The following is a 20,484-nucleotide window of genomic DNA, read 5'->3' on the forward strand; positions in this document are numbered from 1 at the left end:
GCAGGGAAAAGCTGCTTCTAGTGCACCATGTACAACAACTACTGAGCATGTATGACCGTAGACAATGGACACATTAGGTGGACAATCAGTGAGGGAAAGAAAAGACCAGCAGGGCCACCATGACAAGCATCTAAGGCTGGTTTCACACTTGCATAGGGCAGAGCTGCGGGGGACTGCGTAGTTCCTCCATTAAGCTCCGCCCACTGCCACACCTCTTCCATTTAGCTCCACCTACATCGGCATGCATCCTGCTTACCTATCTTTGACATTGGGTACACAGGCCATGCGAATGTATGTGGATGCCTCCGCATGCGTCTTTTGATGCTGCGCCGACCACAACAAAATGCAACATAGCGTCAAAATGACGCATGCGGAGGCATCCACATACATTCGCATGGCCTGCGTACCCAATGTTATAGATAGGTACGCAGGATGCATGCAGACGTAGGCGGAGCTAAATGGAAGATGTGCGGCAGTGGGCGGGGCTTAACGGAGGAACTACGCAGTCCCCCGCAAGTGTAAAACCAGCCTAACAACAATATCTAGAAATAAGAGCATTTATTTTTAATTAATGCAAATGTGAAGTGTTATGTTTTACATCTTCTATCAGAGAAATGTAATATTTTGTGGGACAATCCTTAAACGCTTAGTACTTTAAAAAAAAAATGCTACAACTTTTAATATATTCCTTTGAAATTAAGTATTAGTGAATATCAGAAACCATCACAACTGCCATATTTACCTTCAATAGAGCTCCAGTCAATGTCCTGGTTCTCTGGTTTCTTCAGGGCGGGGTACTTGTTAAACAAATTTGCAATGAAAGCCAAGTTCAGCTTTGGATTTCCACGCACAACATCTGTAGCGGTCACAAACTGACGACAGCCTAGTCTGTCCGCCTGTACCAGCATGGCCTCTGCTCGCTTTAGGTCTTCTTTCTCCTGGGATCAGAAAATGTGGATGCAGCAAAATGAGTGCAGAAAAATTAAAGGGGTATTCCTGCTCCATTCAGTTTTAGCAGGTTTGCCTTTAATCTATTAAAGGGAACCTGTCACCAGCTAAGCCCACCAGCATCAGCGGCTTATCTACAGCATTCTATTTATTTATACATTGTTAAAATAGAACATATCAGAAAAAAAAGATACTAACGCTAAATCAGAGGCCACAAATCCAATAACAGACTAGGGAGACCTAAATTCACCTTTAGCTCATAAGTAAAGTCCTAATTGGAACAGGCATATATTAAATGATGGAAGATTTATAAATATAGACTGCTGCCAGAAAGCATGCAAAAATAATTTTGCATTCAATGTAATACAAAGTGCTGTAGCATTCATATGCACGTCAAAATAAGCATGATTAAATAGAGGGAACTTACATATAAGTGCAAGGTCTGATGTAGGTACTCCCGCCGCCCCACTTTGTATTACATTGAATGCACAATTATGTTTGCATGCTTTCTAGCAGCAGTCTATATTTATAAAGCACCTTTCATCATTCAATATATACTTAATCATGTCTGTACTTAGTATGCATTGCAAGCTATAGCACTTTATTTTGGAAAAAGCACTTTATAGGATTATATTGTATGCATTATTTATTTGCATCCTTTTAGTAGCTATATATATTGTCTTAAAGTATCTTCCAGCATTCAATATATGCCTATGCCAATTAGGACTTTACTTATGAGCTAAAGATGAATTAAGGTCTCCCTAGACTGTTATTGGATTTGCGGCCTCTGATTTGGCATTAGTATCTATTTTTCAGATATGTTCTATTTTAACAATGAATAAATAAAAATTTACAATTGTCTTACTTTGGCACCTAAGCTCCTTTTTTCTGAGGTTATTAGTATTTTCAGAATTGTGTACATCATTGTTCTATTTGGGTATTTGTATAATAGAATATGATGTGGTTGCCATATTTGTACAAGATATAATGATTTTGGAAAATATTTACCCTCAGTCCACTCATCTCAATGACTACAGCTGGTATTCCTTCTTCATCACCTTTGGGGGCAACTTGATTAAGCAAGTTGTAATAAGCTTTGGAGTCCTAAGAGATCAAGAAAATAATGTTTCAGAAATATTCATACGGAATTGTGTTCCTTACAATATTCCTACTGACAATATTCCTTACAATAAATGCACAATACAACTGTACAAAATCAAAATTCATGTGCAGCGCCCCAGGGTCCTGGTCGTTGCAGTAATGTCATTCTTCCACCAGGGGGAGTGATGTTACGTCTGAAGGCAATAAAGGAAATCTCCTTACCAGGTAAGGGGGAGCTCTAAGCCTGTTTTAGGTGAACTCCCCTATAAAACATCCTGATCTGGAGGGAAAGGGAGTTCAGAGTTCAGTTCCTGTCAGGAAGACAGAGGAAGAGGAGCTCTGTGGCATGAAGTGCTACAGCTCCTGGGAAGAGACATAGAAAGCAGAACATATTGCAGAGAGTGTGCAGGAAAGCGGAGCACAGGAGAGGAATATCAGAGGGAGACCAGCCAGGAGCAGGCTGCTTCCTTCTGAGGCGCAGAAGCCGGTAGCCGGAACACCGAGGGAGTCATCGTCTCCAAGCCTGGCTCCAGAGACCGGCAGGACAGCTAGTTCCATATTAGTTGCCCGACCCTACACCCAAGAGGCACGGTGGCAACTGTGGGGGCCGGGGCGTGATAGTGTCCCTGTAAAAAGCCTTAGGCTATCAGTCATATGGGTTTGTCCTATCCTATCCATCAGGGGGACAGAGAGAAAGAGACTTAACATCTACAATAGTTGTGAGGACCTCACCGAGAAGCTCAGCAAGGAGGGACTACAACACTCAGGTGCTAGAGGAAGGCTACTGATTTTCACCTGGATAAGGGGACTCTGGATTTCCTTCAGACCGGCCGGACTCTGCCTACCCTGTGATCCGGTGCTCTGGACTGAGGACGCTGAAGCTTTCAGTATAAAGGTAAAGAGACTGCAATCTTGTGTACTCGTTATTCACTGCGCGTCTCACCATCCACCATCTACACTCTGGGAAGCCCTGGGGACATACTGCCATAACATCACCCCAGCGGACCCCTAAGCAGCGTCGGTCACCCTGACCAAATACTACAGGTGGCGTCACGAACATTATCCCTTTAAAGACCTTTCCCCATTTATTAACGGACATCCCTAGGGCCACGGACCGGGTCAGCCACCGTGACATCCCCCTTGAGAACCGAAGGGCCCGGCTCCAAGTACCCCACTGCCCTACTGGGGGGCGATCCACATGCATACAGTATATCCAAGCAGTGTACGAGAATACATTTTGTGTGTTTCACCCATCAGTATATGTCAGTGCTATAGGTAGAATAGAAATGTGGGCCCCCCAAAATAGTCTCCCCTTCTATTACACCACCCTTGAGCTACACAGTTCTTACTTATTTAGGAGGTGACAATGCCATAATAAGCTGCAATCATTGTTTGTGATCCCCATCATTATATGTATGTATGTGTAACACAGACTAGTTTATTGTAAGTAGGACATAGAGAAGATGCCATCAGCATTAAAGGGGTTGGCCACTACTTTACACGTCCCTTTCATGTAAACTAATTGCCACAGATAATCCCTTCACTAAAAACCTTACTTTGACAAACCCTTCTATTATCCGAGCTGCTCTCCTGATCTTATGATCTGTGGCTGAGAATCTTGTGGCCTCCTGTGTCGTCACATCAGAATCTCCTACAGTTCAGAGAGCTGTAAGGCTATGTGCACACGTTGCGGAAAGTCCTGCGGATTTTTCCGAACTGATTTTGGTAAATCCGCAGGTAAACGACACTGCTGATTACCTGCGGAATTACCGCGGATTTACCGTGGTTTTTTTGCGGATTTTGTTCGGGTTCCACCTGCGGTTTTACACCTGCGGATTCCTATTATGGAGCAGGTGTAAACCGCTGCGCAATCCGCACAAAGAATTGACATGCTGCGGAATAAACAATGCTACGTTTCCGTGCATTTTTTTCCGCAGCATATGCACTGCGGATTTTGTTTTCCATAGATTTACATTGTTCTGTAAATGCATGGAAAGCTGCTGTGAATCCGCAGCGGCCAATCCGTTGCAGATTTGCAGCGTGGTGGGCGGGGTTTGCCACACAAGGGGAGGGGCAGAAGTCAGCAGAGCTCACTCAGTTTCTGTGAATGCTGCTAGCTCTTCCCTGTATCTGTATGTATACAGCAGTGTGTATATACAATCAATGCTGTATACCCTTTGTAACGTATATACCGCCTGCTGTAGTTTGTGAATACATTCAGATCTCTCCCCATCCATTGATCCATCCCATCATCCAGGTCAGTGAAGGGGATATGGGATAATCTTTATTGTCAAGATTGCTGTTCTGGTGCTTTGTGCATTGCTTCTATTCCCTGCAGTGTCCTGTACAGGAGATCATGCTGATTGTTATGGCGATAACTCGCATGCCTCCTCAGTGTTCCTCTACTTAGCATGCGGTTTCTCCTCGCATAAGCCGGTTCCGCTAGTCTGCCTCTTGCTGCATTTGCTTGTGACATTCATTTTTCCTTAGGGGGAGTGGCCGGTCTCTGCAGGAATTTAACCCTGATGGGTCCTGAAGAGAATACATTCCCGGGCTTATCCTGCGCTAGCAGGGCCTTTATTAGGCAGCTCCGCCTACGACTCCCCACCCGAACACTGGTTCCTATTCTGGTAGCACATGTTTATGCTTTATTCTGTTTTCTGCTTCCCATTAATGACCAGGCCTGTTTACCAATCCTGATTGACCTCTCCGCTCCTGACCTCGGCTACATTTACTGATCCTGTGTTGCCTGCTCCGACCTCGGACAGTCTGACTACTCCTCTGTCTTGCCCCCCTAACTGAGTACTTGCACCTTTGACCTTCTGGTCACCTACTGTAGACCTGGGGACAGACTGCCCTGGAGTGATACCTGGTGACTACCGGTGGAAAAGCCTATCCTCACCATCAGAGGTTCTAGCAAATACCTGGTGGTCACTTAGTTACGCCCCTTCAAAGTAAGCCCACTCCACACCCACTAGCGTTACACTGATACTGTGTGTCACATAAAGAGTGGGTGGGATTTAGGTGGAGTTACTCGTCTGTGCTCAATAAAGCGAAGAAGTGGTCGTTATGACAGCAGAGCTGGTGGTAAGTCACAGGAAGTGAACCACGAAAGCATAAACAACATAAAACATGACAGAAAAGGTATATGGGGTTATGGTCTTATCCTTAAGCATTCATGGCAAAATCCAGTAACTGAGTCAAAGAAGTGGTGACATTTCCCAAATAGGGCAGCTCATCACAAATTAAATGTAATGCCATATCTGACATTTAGGTCACTAAACATTAGCACTGAAGTAAAACAAATATTGGAACACAGCTCCTAATGTTCCTCACTATAAATCCATGCTCCATCACCTCCGATCCAGAGTGACACACCACAGTAATGTCTAAGAACAAACTTTAATATTTAGCTTGTAATGATAATCATACAACAGAAAGTTTTGTAACCCAAATAAATGTTTATATCGTCCAACTAATATTTTAAAACTATTGAATTTTGATGGCTTTCTCAAGGGATGAATGGTAATTGTACTATATAAATTACTATGAGTAATATCTGAAAAGGAAAGATAAGTATACTTTACCATATAATAGCTTTATACAGCAATACATTTAAAAAAATAGTTTTATGCTCCACTTCTTATGTGTAACTACTGACTAAGGTGCAGATGTGATGTGACATGTGGTCATGCCATTTTATCCGAGGACCTTGTGCCATCTACATAACTCAAATATTTCATTATTTCAATGGTGTCCTCATTAAAGTCAGCGAGACTATAACATACATTCTTTACAAGCTACGGCTTCCCAATGATTGTGCCTTCAATAATTTCTCGTCAGCATTTTAGATTATAACGTGAGAATTTACATTAAAGCACCACTCCAGCTTTATTTATTTTTTCTGACGGAATGGTGTATCAATCAAATCTAAGTGCTCTGCCCCATGTCTTATACTCAGTTAATGACTTCTTTATCTGTTATCATGACCGCTTCCTTCGGTCTCCATCAATTTGTGACTTGCCGGCTGCTCCAGTGTTTCATGGTGTTGGAGACCACAACTCAATACAAGTCTATGAGAATCTTGTTCTGGCTCTCAGACTTGCAATGAGTTCTTGTGACGTAATTTCTGACTTTCAGCCAATCAGAAGCTGTGGTCACAAGATGGCAATGCGAGACCGGAGGATGTGTATAAGAGTAGGGGCAGGGACTTTAGGTTTAACCCCTTTCTGACATTAGAAATACTATCCCGTTGAGGTGGTATGGGCCCGTATGACCACCGATGGGATAGTACGTCTAACGTGATCAGCCGCATTCACGGGGGGAGCGCGACCGATCGCGGCCGGGTGTCAGCTGACTATCAGACCTGACATCCGGCACTATGCGCCTGGAGCGGTCACGGACCGCTCCCACACATTAACCCCCGGAACACTGCGATTTTTTGTTTTAAAGCTTCAGAAATTTGCACAAATTAGTATGACTACTACGGATAATGATACATATTTTTATTATTATTACTGTTATTATTTCACAGTTCACAATAAATGCAGCTAATGTCTTCTTATCAGAATAATGACATGTAGACACACATTGCTTAAAATGTTAATGATTTTTTATGACTTTCTGATGTGTCAGCAGAAAAAAAAAAAGTTGTCTGTCCGTTATTTTATTTTTTTGAGAAATCATCCAGAGAAAAAAGAAAAGTTGGCGACGCTGATCTCCGGCAGTGTTTTGCGGTGTTTATATAGTTGCGAAAAAAGTGTCCATAGCAAATGGTGAAACTTACACCTACATTCGCAGCGCATATTGTCAATTTATGCTGCAAATATATTTTGCAACATGTGCATTAGATCTCTTAAAATGTCCAGAAGCCGTTATTCCACAAGTAATTATGTAGTGAAAAATCTGTGGGAACCTATGCCTAGAAATGAAGTTAGTGAAATCTCAAGTGGTCCACCTGACTGCTTCAAATATTGTCCTGGGGTCCAGGGGAGGAGGTTGGGGAATGAGAGCAGGACTACAGAAGCTACCAGACAGTGGAGTTAAAAACCATTTGGCATCATTCTGAGCTACAGCAGCCGAACATAAAGAAGGCGATAAAGCAATTATATCTCTGTACAGTCTTCTGCATATCCTGCTCTCCACTAATCTCTATGATCAGTGCAGAGCCGGAAATGAAAGCTGATCATGATTAGCTTAACTTTGACTAGTCAGATTACTGTCAGGATGATGCTGGAGGCCCTCTTTGATTGTAACAATGATGATGCTTTTGCTCGAATTGCATTTCTTGAAAACAGTTCTTGTTTATTGCCGTGACATGCATACAGAACATACCTTGATATCTGAACTGAAGTTATTAATTTTGCTGCATCCAGCACTCTCCAGATGGTAGTTAGCCCACCTCAGGAGCAGCTCCTCTGGGGAAAGCTTCATGAGATCTTCTAAGCTCTCTCCGTCCCGTAACAAGGCTATTAAAGCTGGACACAATATGGTAGATTTTTAGGTTACGGCAGAATGATAATGTTCTACATCACATAAGCTGGCCATACACATGAAAGGAAACAAGTTAGCTGAGACCACTTATACCAACAAGATCGGCCTAGGAGGTCTAGTCAACTTTCAAGGAAGAGGGACTTGGTGCATTGGATTGAAACGTGGCCGATCCTATGTTTTTACATTACATATGCCACGTCCAGAAGTACTGTATCTGTTTTAATTGCTTGCTCGGACCACCGTATAAATCAGAGGAGCACGATCTGTTATTGGATAGCACGCTGACCTATGGTATTCAATGGCACAGCATAGATGGCCATTTTTTTCACTGACAGAATCTGTTATCGCAGCATGCTGCACTTTCACTCTGAAATCGGATGAGACTCACCCATTCAAGTCTCCAGGGAATGTCATCCGATTTTTATGGAATTTGTAAAATGGTCTTGTAAGTGATTAATAGCTACTAGTGTAAAAAAAAACAAAAAAAAAAACGGATAGCATATGGACTGCACATGGATGACAAGTGAGAAAAAAATCCGACCACTTTATAGGACGAGAATGGGACCGATTTTTTTTTTTTATATGGTCATGTGACCTCGACCTAAGTCTTTCTGTGTATTCTGATGGTGGGACCAATTTCGTGTGTATACAGCCAGCTAAATTTTTTGAATGAGACAATATTCAATTTTGATGAAACGTCAAGCTAAAAAAATTTACATTTTGTAAAAGTTTTCTCTTTCATATGCTCACATGACCTTAAAAAGATCATGACTTAATAATAATATTAATAATAATAATTATTATTTATTTTCATGACTAGAACTCAAAAGTTATTGCACCTTCATTCCTGCTCAGCTCAATGTCTGCAAACAGCCCAATCTTGATAACTTGCCACAAGAGTCCCAGCACCAAGTATGGCTTTCCTTCCTTTAAATCTTCTGCACCAATGTTGACCACGTGACACCCAATGGCAGATGCTGAGTTCAAAGCTAAATTTAAATTTTCCTAAACACAAATTTAAAAACAAAGTAGGAAAAAGTTAATTAAATTCAGCACATTTTTTAAAGGGGTTGTACCAAGTAAAAACTTTATCCCCTATGACTACCAATCCCAAGAATGGAGCTCTGAAGAATGTAGAATACAGTGTAAATAAAATATACATAGTATTGTGTACAGTATATGAAGTATATTCCTATGCCTTGTATATACACGTACTACCTGACCCTGCTATTATGTCTGTCTTTCATACCTATGGCTGAGAAGTAGATTGTAAGCGCTGTTTGAATCTATGGTGATTCTCAAACAGAAAGTTTATCACAATATAGAATCACTATCTGACGCATTAAAAAAAACTGTCAGTTGATTTGTTGTGCTTGAACCATGGACAGCATGAATCGGAGACAAGTTGTGTAATTACAGATACAGTGGCTTGCAAAAGTATTTACCCCCTTGGCAATTTTCCTGTTTTGCTACCTCACAAATTTCACTCTTTTTTGAGGGTTTGCATCAGTTCATGTACAGAACATGCCTACAACTGTGAACATTTGGTTTTCTTTTTATTGTGAAGCAAACAACAAACAGGACAAAATAACGTAAAACTTCAGTGGGCATAACTATAACTATTCACCCCCCTAAAGTCAGTACTTTGCCTAGCCTCCTTTTGTGAAAATTACAGCTTCAAGTCACTTTGGATAAGTCTCTATGAGCTTTCCATATCTTGCCACTGAGATTTTTGTCCATAACTCAAGGCAAAACTGCTCCAGCTCCTTCAAGTTAGATGTTTCCTCTAGTGAACAGCAATCTTCAAGTCCACAGATTCTCAATTGGATTAAGGTCTGGGCTTTGACTAGGCCACGCCAAAATATTTACACATTTCCATTTCAACCACTCAAGGGTTGCTTTAGCAGTATGCTTCGGGTCATTGTCTTGTTGGAAGGTGAACCTCCGTCAAATCACTGAGACTGAAACAGGTTTTTTTCAAGAATATCCCTGTATTTCACATAATCCATCTTCCCCTCAACTCAGATCAATTTCCCTGTCCCTGCAGTCGAAAAACATCCCCACAGCATGATGCTGCCACCACCATGTTTCACTGTGATGATAATGTTCTTAGGGTGATGAGCTGTGTTGGTTTGGCGCCAGATATAGCATTTAACATGGTGGCCAAAAAGTAAAATTTTGGTCTCATCTGACCACAGCGCCTTCCTTAAAACATTTGAGGACTCTCCCACATGTCTTTTAGCAAACTCCAAAATGTGCCTTACAATTTTTGGGTATAAGTAAAGGTTTTTCTTTGCCCATTCTTCCATAATGACCACCTCTATGGAGTTTATTTATCTGGTGATAGGAATCGGTCGCAGGAGCGCTGAAAGGAAACTCTGACACAGGAGTGTGTGGGAGTTTCCCACCTGATGAAGACGGAACGTCCGTCGAAACGCGTTGTGGTTAAACTCTATCCTGTGTCAGAGTTTCCTTTCAGCGCTTTTTCCACTGACAGTCTTTGCACATGGAAAAAAAAATCGAACATGTACACGGCCCCATAGAATAACATAGGGTTGAGCCCTATCGGTCAAAACGATGGATAGCACGTGTGGTGCATTTCTATTTTACCTGGATAGTGAAAGGAGTTAACTTCTTTTTGTTGATGGCTCGTTCATCAATTGTGTCTGGAACTGAGAGGTTGATCATTTTGCTTAGAAAAAAGAATATTACATTAGAATGTTTTGTCTCAAGCATGAGAAATGACCTAGAAATACCTGACACACACACACTCCTTAAAGGGAACCTGTCACCCCTCCCCAGGCCACCCTGTTAGAATGCAGTATTAGTGCTGCACAAGGTGGCTCTTTTAGCTACAAAAGCCTGGCGGGGGTGACAGGTTCCCTTTAAATAGTACTATTAATATTATAATATATATATATTTTTTTTATTAGTACTAATAATTAGTAAATAATAATTACTAGTATTCATATAGTACAGACCAAACGTTTCGACACACCTTCTCATTTAAAGATTTTTCTGTATTTTCATGACTACGAAAATTGTACATTCACACTGAAGGCATCAAAACTATGAATTAACACATGCGGAATTATATACTTAACAAAAAAAAGTGTGAAACAACTGAAATTATGCTTATATTCTAGGTTCTTCAAAGTAGCCACCTTTTTCTTTGATGACTGCTTTGCACACTCTTGGCATTCTCTTGATGAGCTTCAAGAGGTAGTCACCGGAAATGGTTTTCACTTTACAGGTGTGCCCTGTCAGGTTTAATAAGTCGGATTTCTTGCCTTAAAAATTGTGTTGGGACCATCAGTTGTGTTGTGCAGAAGTCTGGTGGATACACATCTGATAGTCCTACTGAATAGACTGTTAGAATTTGTATTATGGCAAGAAAAAAGCAGCTAAGTAAAGAAAAACGAGTGGCCATCATTACTTTAAGAAATGAAGGTCAGTCAGTCTGAAAAATTAGGAAAACTTTGAAAGTGTCCCCAAGTGCAGTGGCAAAAACCATCAAGCGCTACAAAGAAACTGGCTCACATGAGGACCGCCAGAGGAAAGGAAGACCAAGAGTCACCTGTGCTTCTGAGGATAAGTTTATCCGCGTCACCAGACTCAGAAATCGCAGGTTAACAGCAGCTCAGATTAGAGACGAGGTCAATGCCACACAGAGTTCTAGAAGCAGACGCATCTCTACAACAACTGTTAAGAGGAGACTTTGTGCAGCAGGCCTTCATGGTAAAATAGCTGCTAGGAAACCACTGCTAAGGACAGGCAACAAGCAGAAGAGACTTGTTTGGGCTAAAGAAGAAGGAATGGACATTAGACCAGTGGAAATCTGTGCTTTGGTCTGATGAGTCCAAATTTGAGATCTTTGGTTCCAACCACCGTGTCTTTGTGCGACGCAAAAAAGGTGAACTGATGGACTCTACATGCCTGGTTCCCACCGTGAAGCATGGAGGAGGAGGTGTGATGGTGTGGGGGTGCTTTGCTGGTGAGACTGTTGGAGATTTATTCAAAATTCAAGGCATACTGAACCAGCATGGTAACCACAGCATATTGCAGGGGCATGCTATTCCATCCGGTTTGCGTTTACTTCGACCATCATTTATTTTTCAACAGGACAATGACCCCAAACACACCTCCAGGCTGTGTAAGGGCTATTTGACAAAGAAGGAGAGTAATGGGGTGCTACGCCTCCACAGTCACCAGACCTGAACCCAATCGAGATGGTTTGGGGTTAGCTGGACCGCAGAGTGAAGGCAAAAGGGCCAACAAGTGCTAACCATCCCTGGGAACTCCTTCAAGATTGTTGGAAGACCATTCCCGGTGACTACCTGGTGACTACTAGCTCATCAAGAGAATGCCAAGAGTGTGCAAAGCAGTTATCAAAGCAAAAGGTGGCTACTTTGAAGAACCTAGAATATAAGACATAATTTCAGTTGTTTCACACTTTTTTGTTCCTTATATAATTCCATATGTGTTAATTCGAAGATTTGATGCCTTCAGTGTGAATGTACCATTTTCATAGTTATGAAAATACAGAAAACGGCCGGCCGGCCGGCCGTAAAGCAGAGCACAGCGGTGACGTCACTGCTGTGCTTTACGGCCGGTGCTCACAGTCAGTGCGGGAAGCTGACTGCGAGGGACGCGACAGACACCGGAATGTAAGTATGTAGTGTTTTTTTTTTTTAGGTAAACAGGGTAAATATCGGGTTACTAAGCGCGGCCCTGCGCTTAGTAACCCGATGTTTACCCTGGTTACAAGTGAAGACATCGCTGTATTGGCGTCACACACGCCGATTCAGCGATGTCAGCGGGTGATCCAGCGACGAAATAAAGTTCTGGCCTTCTAGCTCCGACCAGCGATGTCACAGCAGGATCCTGATCACTGCTGCATGTCAAACACAACGATATCGCTATCCAGGACGCTGCAACGTCACGGATCGCTATCGTTATCGTTCTAAAGTCGCTCAGTGTGAAGGTACCTTAAGGCCAAGATGGCACTACTTTGCACTTTTTTTCATTTATAAGCTCTAATGTATACAGGAGTAATGGAAACAAAGAAACCTACCAGAGGACAATCCCATCCCCCACTGCTTTGAACAGGTCATCTGTGTCTGGGTTCATGGGAATTACATGTTTGCAGTCTGAATCTTTTTCTAATGCCTTATTAATCCAGTTCACAAAAGCATATTTTTCCTCTTCTGTAATGGGGAAATGAAGATATAAAGTATATTAATATATGTACTTGAATAGATTTTCCGATGTTTTGCTTTGCTTAGCTGAGTCAAGACTTGACTGTGCAGTGGGAGAACATCATACTGTTTGAGGGCGTGTGGGAGGACAACATATTGTGTGCGTAGCTATGTGGGAACTTCATACTCTGTGTGGGGCTGCATGGTGGCTCAGTAATTGGCACTTTACGATTGCAGCGCTGGAGTACTGGGTTCAAATTCAACAAAGGACAACCTCTGCAAGGAGTTTGCATGTTCACCTCATGTTTGCGGGGGTTTCCTCAGGATACACCCACACTCACAAGTTTCCTCCCAAGCCTCAAATACATAATAATACTGAATACTGATCTGTACATCTGAATACTGATGATAATTTCTGTAAAGTGCTGTGGAAATTAATCTCTCTATATACGTGAGAACAATAAATCATATTGGGTGGGGGACGTTGCAGGGACAGCATACTGTTTGAGGGTCTGTGTTGGGATATCATACATAGGTACAAGGGCTGAATAACAGGTGCACTAAACTTTATAAAAAGCTGTAAATTACATGATTTTCATGAGCTGCTACTGATAAGAATAAGCCCTATTGTGTATATTAGCAGTAGATGCTAGTCAACATATTAAAAGGGGTTGTCCACCACTAGAACAAGCCCTTCTCAATCTGAATGTTTTCCCCCCTCATAATAAGATACTTATTCTCACCTCCCATGACGGCGCAGTTACAGTGGTGTTAACACTCGCTCTCCCAAGGTTCATGTAAGGTATACGTCACATGATCCCTGCGCCCAATCAAAGCCAGCTTCTCACTCCCCGCCTTTGGACAATTAAGTAAATGACAGGAAGTAGGCAGCTGCAGTTATGACTTCCTGTTAATTCCTAAACGGTTAAGTAATTAACAAAGAGCCAGAACTGCAGATGCCGCCGCTCACTTCCTGTCATTTACTTAATTGTCACTTAATTAACTTCCTGTCATTTACTTAATTGTCACTTAATTAACACTGATAATGTTACGTATACCTCACGTCAGCCTTGAGAGAAGTTTCTACACCGCTGGGAGATGATGGTGGGGGAAAACACTCAGATTGATAAGGGGCCATCCTAGTGGTGGACAACCCCTTTAATTCTGTTCAATATTAAGTGATAAAAATGAATATAATAATAATAAGCAGAATTGCCTGTTGGCTCAGGCCTCCACAATTGTAACAATCTCTCATGCTGCCCCTTACGAAAATGAATTGCCTATTCCTGCCCTACACCAGAATAATTAACTAAAGGAGCTGGATATTACATATACAGTAAGGTCCATATATATTTGGACAGAGACAACATTTTTCTAATTTTGGTTATAGACATTACCACAATGAATTTTAAACAAAACAATTCAGATGCAGTTGAAGTTCAGTCTTTCAGCTTTCATTTGAGGGTATCCACATTAAAATTGGATGAAGGGTTTAGGAGTTTCAGCTCCTTGATATGCGCCACCCTGTTTTTAAAGGGACCAAAAGTAATTGGACAATTGACTCCAAGGCAATACCTTCGTTATGTCATTCTCAATTAAGCAGATAAAAGGCCTGGAGTTGATTTGAGGTGTGGTGCTTGCATTTGGAAGGTTTTGCTGTGAAGTAAACATGCGCTCAAAGGAGCGCTCCATGCAGGTGAAACAAGCCATCCTTAAGCTGCAAAAACAGAAAAAACCCATCCGAGAAATTGCTACAATATTAGGAGTGGCAAAATCTACAGTTTGGTACATCCTGAGAAAGAAGGAAAGCACTGGTGAACTCATCAATGCAAAAAGACCTGGGCATCCACGGCAGACAACAGTGGTGGATGATCGCAGAATAATCTCCATGGTGAAGAGAAACCCCTTCACAACAGCCAACCAAGTGAACAACACTCTCCAGGAGGTCGGCGTATCAATATCCAAATCTACCATAAAGAGCAGGCTGCATGAAAGTAAATGCAGAGGGTTCACTGCACAGTGCAAGCCACTCATAAGCATCAAGAATAAAAAGGCTAGACTGGACTGTGCTAAAAAACATCTAAAAAAGCCAGCACAGTTCTGGAAGAACATTCTTTGGACAGATGAAACCAAGATCAACCTCTACCAGAATGATGGAAAAAGAAAAGTATGGCAAAGGCGTGGTACAGCTCATGATCCAAAGCATACCACATCATCTGTAAAACACGGCGGAGGCAGTGTGATGGCTTGGGCATGCATGGCTGCCAGTGGCACTGGGTCACTAGTGTTTATTGATGATGTGACACAGGACAGAAGCAGCCGATTGAATTCTGAGGTATTCAGAGCCATACTGTGTGCTCAGATCCAGCCAAATGCAGCCAAACTGATTGGTCGTTGTTTCATACTACAGATAGACAATGACCCAAAACATAAAGCCAAAGCAACCCAAGAGTTTATTAAAGCAAAGAAGTGGAATATTCTTGAATGGCCAAGTCAGTCACCTGATCTCAACCCAATTGAGCATGCATTTCACTTGTTAAAGACTAAACTTCAGACAGAAAGGCCCACAAACAAACAGCAACTGAAAACCACCGCAGTGAAGGCCTGGCAGAGCATCAAAAAGGAGGAAACACAGCGTCTGGTGATGTCCATGAGTTCAAGACTTCAGGCAGTCATTGCCAGCAAAGGGTTTTCAACCAAGTACTAAAAATGAACATTTTATTTAAAATTATTGAATCTGTCCAATTACTTTTGGTCCCTTTAAAAACAGGGTGGCACATGTTAAGGAGCTGAAACGCCTAAACCCTTCATCCAATTTTAATGTGGATACCCTCAAATGAAAGCTGGAAGTCTGAACTTCAACTGCATCTGAATTGTTTTGCTTAAAATTCATTGTGGTAATGTCTTTCACCAAAATTAGAAAAATGTTGTCTCTGTCCAAATATATATGGACCTAACTGTAGATTTACCTCTACTGTGCTGAAGATTATTATGAGTGAAATAAGAAAATAATCCAGAAATGCACCTACCTGCATAGGAATGCTGAGTGCCCGCACTGGACTGCTCAGATGTGCCACCAATGGCACAAATACCTTCTTTCTTGTTTATAGCCTTTCTGAAGGTTTTGGCCACGTCTGAGCTTTTGAGGTCATGAATAACCTACACAATGGTATATCTATTATTAGTGGAATAAATCTAGCATATACTGTGTACTGCAAAAAGTAATGACATAAAAACACTTATCTCTTGCAAGATAGATCTGTACATTGAAGTCACATCGCTTTTTTTTTAATAAATCTGGGGCTACAGTGCAACATGTGTTCACGTGACAGCAATTCTCAGACAAATCGCACAACCAAAAACACCTGATTAACTTGTTACGCTACTACTGTACAGCTGTAAAAAAAAATATGGCCAAGTGGCAGATAAGTTTCAAGCAAATTGTAGTCGCCTGTGACTTGCAGTGAAGTCTATGGCAAGACAGTCTCTTGTGACTTGCAACCCACAAAAGAACAGGACGTACGAGTCTAGTTTTAGGCCCGGGTCATATTAACGTATAATATCCAGTGCGAGAGCATCAGATGTGAGATACTAATGCTCAAACTGCTGCGAGCGTGAGCCGATCCACTCACATACGAGAATCACATCATAGGTGAGGAGAAGAAGGGCCGATTAATCTCTCCATCTCCTCCATTGCCTGTCTCAGGATATATCGGACTGCACTCGGATGGCCCATTAACTTGAATGGGTGCGTGTCGTGTGGGACAGTGTCGGACTGGGGAGCTAAGGGCCCACCAGTAACATTGACTTTGGGGGGCCCACTTTTCACCTGCATGCAAATATCATACTACCTTCGTTCACAAATTCACCTATATCATGGAGTACTGTGTGCACATGGAGTACTGTGTCCAGTTTTGGGCACCGGTGCTCAGGAAGGATATAATGGAACTAGAGAGAGTACAAAGGAGGGCAACAAAATTAATAAAGGGGATGGGAGAACTACAATACCCAGATAGATTAGCGAAATTAGGATTATTTAGTCTAGAAAAAAGACGACTGAGGGGCGATCTAATAACCATGTATAAGTATATAAGGGGACAATACAAATATCTCGCTGAGGATCTGTTTATACCAAGGAAGGTGACGGGCACAAGGGGGCATTCTCTGCGTCTGGAGGAGAGAAGGTTTTTCCACCAACATAGAAGAGGATTCTTTACTGTTAGGGCAGTGAGAATCTGGAATTGCTTGCCTGAGGAGGTGGTGATGGCGAACTCAGTCGAGGGGTTCAAGAGAGGCCTGGATGTCTTCCTGGAGCAGAACAATATTGTATCATACAATTATTAGGTTCTGTAGAAGGACGTAAATCTGGGGATTTATTATGATGGAATATAGGCTGAACTGGATGGACAAATGTCTTTTTTTGGCCTTACTAACTATGTTACTATGTTACTATGTTACTATCTCTATATAATAATAAACTGGGTAGCGTGGTTAATGAATGATGAGATGCTGCTTTTTTCTGTACAGAGTGAATTATACCAAGTACTGCCCATACAGTGGGGTTGGGGGCCTAGATCTACACAGTGGCCCACTGGGGGATTCCCCTGTTACCCTGTGGGCCAGTCCGAGCCTGGTGCGGGATACTCTGCCAATTGCAGCAAGCTGTGATTTTCTTCTCATGCCAAATCGCCATGAGAAAAAAGAAAATCACAGATCGGCTCTGCCGCATTGAGTAACACTGGTCAGAGTGCAATGCTAGATTTTCTCACATTGCTCTCCTCCATATTATACGCCAGTGTCAGTGAGCCCTTAAAGGGCTATTCCAATCGCCAAGATCCTATCCCAATATATAGTAGGTGTAACAATAATGATATTAACAAATACCTCCAATTAGAAATAAAGTATAGTTTTTCTAAATTCGCCATTTCTCTTTCCTCATGTTCAGACATTGCAGGACCACGGGTATCCATGGTTAAGTCTACTGATAAAGTGACAGTTAGTTAATTGATAGTGGTCGTAACCATGGATACCTAAGGACCTACAATGCCTGTACATGAGGAAAGACATAGCGAATCAGAAAAACTATACTATATTTCTAATTGGAGGTATTTGCTAATATTATTATTATTATTATTATTACACCTACTAGATATTGGGATAGGATCATAGAGATGGGAATACCCCTTTAAACTTAGTAACCAGTGTGAAAATTCCCAGATTGCTCTTTTTTCTTTCATAGATATAGTAAAATGGAAAATGAAAAATAAGAATAGTCAAAAATAAAACTTTATATGAAAACCTTACTTTAATTGTCTCTCCCTACTTTTACGGTTATTGTCAATAGGCGTGGGTGGTGTAAAAAAACATCCTTTACCGAACCTTCCAAGTGGAAGAAGCCAGCATAGGCAGAATGTGAAACCTGTAGCGAATTAGTGGTCACATAACATCCCCCTCTGTATGTTGGTGCCCGAGACCGGACACATTAGTGAGTGAAGAGCAGAACTGGTTCAGAAGGAAAGTGTAGAAGTGTTTTTTTTTTTCTTACCCCACCCATTCACAATAACTCTTAAAGCAGGCTAAAATCCATTTAAACAGTGGGTCATTTTCTGAAGACACATTCCTTTTAAAGATCCGGATTACCCCTTTAGTAAAGCTTATTGGGGTGTTGTATTAATAAGCTATTCTATTTACACAAAATGCAAAGAAAGAATTTAAGTTCCACGTAAAAAAAAAAATTATGATGACGCGGATTATGATTAGTTATTAGTTATTAAGGTTGAAGGAAGACTTTAAGTCCATCTAGTTCAACCCATAGCCTAACCTAACATGCCCTAACATGTTGATCCAGAGGAAGGCAAAAAAACCCATGTGGCAAATAGTAAGCTCCACATTGGGAAAAAAAATTCCTTCCCGACTCCACATACGGCAATCAGACTAGTTCCCTGGATCAACACCCTAACAAGGAATCTAGTATATATACCTTGTAACATTATACTTTTCAAGAAAGGCATCCAGTCCCCTCTTAAATTTAAGTAATTAATCACTCATCACAACATCATACGGCAGAGAGTTCCATAGTCTCACTGCTCTAACAGTAAAGAATCCGCGCCTGTTATTATGCCTAAACCTTTTTTCCTCCAGCGTAGAGGATGCACCTTTGTCCCTGTCTTAGATCTATGATTAAAAAGATCATCAGAAAGGTCTTTGTACTGTCCCCTCATATATTTATACATTAACATAAGATCACCCCTTAGTCTTCGTTTTTCCAAACTAAAAAGCCTCAAGTGTAATAACCTATCTTGGTATTGCAGACCCCCCAGTCCTCTAATAACCTTGGTCGCTCTTCTCTGCACCCGCTCCAGTTCAGCTATGTCTTTCTTATACACCAGAGACCAGAACTGTGCACAGTATTCTAAGTGTGGTTGAACTAGTTACTTGTATAGAGGTAAAATTATGTTCTCCTCATGAGCATCTATGCCTCTTTTAATGCATCCCATTATTTTATTTGCCTTTGTAGCAGCTGCCTGACACTGGCCACTGAACATGAGTTTGTCATCCACCCATACTCCCAGGTCTTTTTCATTGACGGTTTTGCCCAGAGTTTTATAATTAAGCACATAATTATACATCTTATTACTTCTACCCAAGTGCATGACCTTACATTTATCCCCATTAAAGCTCATTTGCCATTTATCAGCCCAAGCTTCTAGTTTACATAAATCATCCTGTAATATAAAATTGTCCTCCTCTGTATTGATTACCCTGCAGAGTTTAGTGTCATCTGCAAATATTGAAATTCTACTCTGAATGCCCCCTACAAGGTCATTGATAAATATGTTAAAAAGTAGAGGGCCCAATACTGACCCCTGTGGTACCCCACTGCTAACCGTTACCCAGTCCGAGTGTGCTCCATTAATAACCACCCTTTGTTTCCTATCCCTGAGCCAGCTCTTAACCCACTTACACATATTTTCCCCTATCCCCATTATTCTCATTTTATGTATCAACCTTTTGTGTGGCACCGTATCAAAAGCTTTTGAAAAGTCCATATACACTACATCCACTGGGTTCCCTTGGTCCAGTCCGGAACTTACCTCTTCATAGAAGCTGATCAGATTAGTCTGACATGAACGGTCCCTAGTAAACCCGTGCTGATATTGGGTCATGAGGTTATTCCTCTTCAGATACTCCAGTATAGCATCCCTAAGAATTCCCTCCAGGATTTTACCCACAGTAGAGGTTAAGCTTACTGGCCTATAATTTCCGAGTTCAGTTTTTGTCCTCTTTTTGAATATTGGCACCACATTTGCTATACGCCAGTCCTGCGGCACAGACCCTGTTATTATGGAGTCTTTAAAGATGATGATGAAGTATAACAATGATGACATTTGGCAGCTGGTCCTTTTATCACAACACAAATACCATCATTTAGAACCAATTAAGATTCTATGAATTTACATCTAACCAACAGTGAGAAATAGTAATTAATATTAACAATATAATAATAATTTTATTATTTACAATAGTAAATCGCGTATCACTTGGCATCTATACTGATGAAAGATGGCGTGATGCCATGTGATACAGACATAGAAGAAACATTAGGTAATGATTGGTACAAAATACCTAATTCTTAGTGATGGTTACACAGTCAAGATATACATTTGCTTATAGCCACTCGTTCACTACAAAGAATAAAGGCTGCACACATAAAAAACTCAATAAAATATATTATAAGAATTTA

General features: G+C 41.4%; 1 protein-coding gene across 2 annotated transcripts in view; it reads right to left on the reverse strand.

Moving 5' to 3' along the window:
- LCP1 (lymphocyte cytosolic protein 1) overlaps positions 1-20,484 on the reverse strand; it is a 52,637-nt gene that overhangs the window by 18,056 nt on the left and 14,097 nt on the right. For both annotated transcript variants that reach the window (XM_069758271.1, XM_069758272.1), the window contains exons 4-10: positions 15,770-15,899; positions 12,617-12,749; positions 10,153-10,234; positions 8,382-8,547; positions 7,384-7,526; positions 1,957-2,052; positions 743-938 (exon numbers count right to left, since the gene is read on the reverse strand). In XM_069758271.1, the coding sequence (XP_069614372.1) occupies positions 743-938; positions 1,957-2,052; positions 7,384-7,526; positions 8,382-8,547; positions 10,153-10,234; positions 12,617-12,749; positions 15,770-15,899 (946 nt within the window). The remainder of the gene's footprint in view (positions 1-742; positions 939-1,956; positions 2,053-7,383; positions 7,527-8,381; positions 8,548-10,152; positions 10,235-12,616; positions 12,750-15,769; positions 15,900-20,484) is intronic.

Source organism: Ranitomeya imitator, chromosome 3 (assembly GCF_032444005.1).
Source record: "Ranitomeya imitator isolate aRanImi1 chromosome 3, aRanImi1.pri, whole genome shotgun sequence".
NCBI classification, from domain to species: Eukaryota; Metazoa; Chordata; class Amphibia; order Anura; family Dendrobatidae; genus Ranitomeya; species Ranitomeya imitator.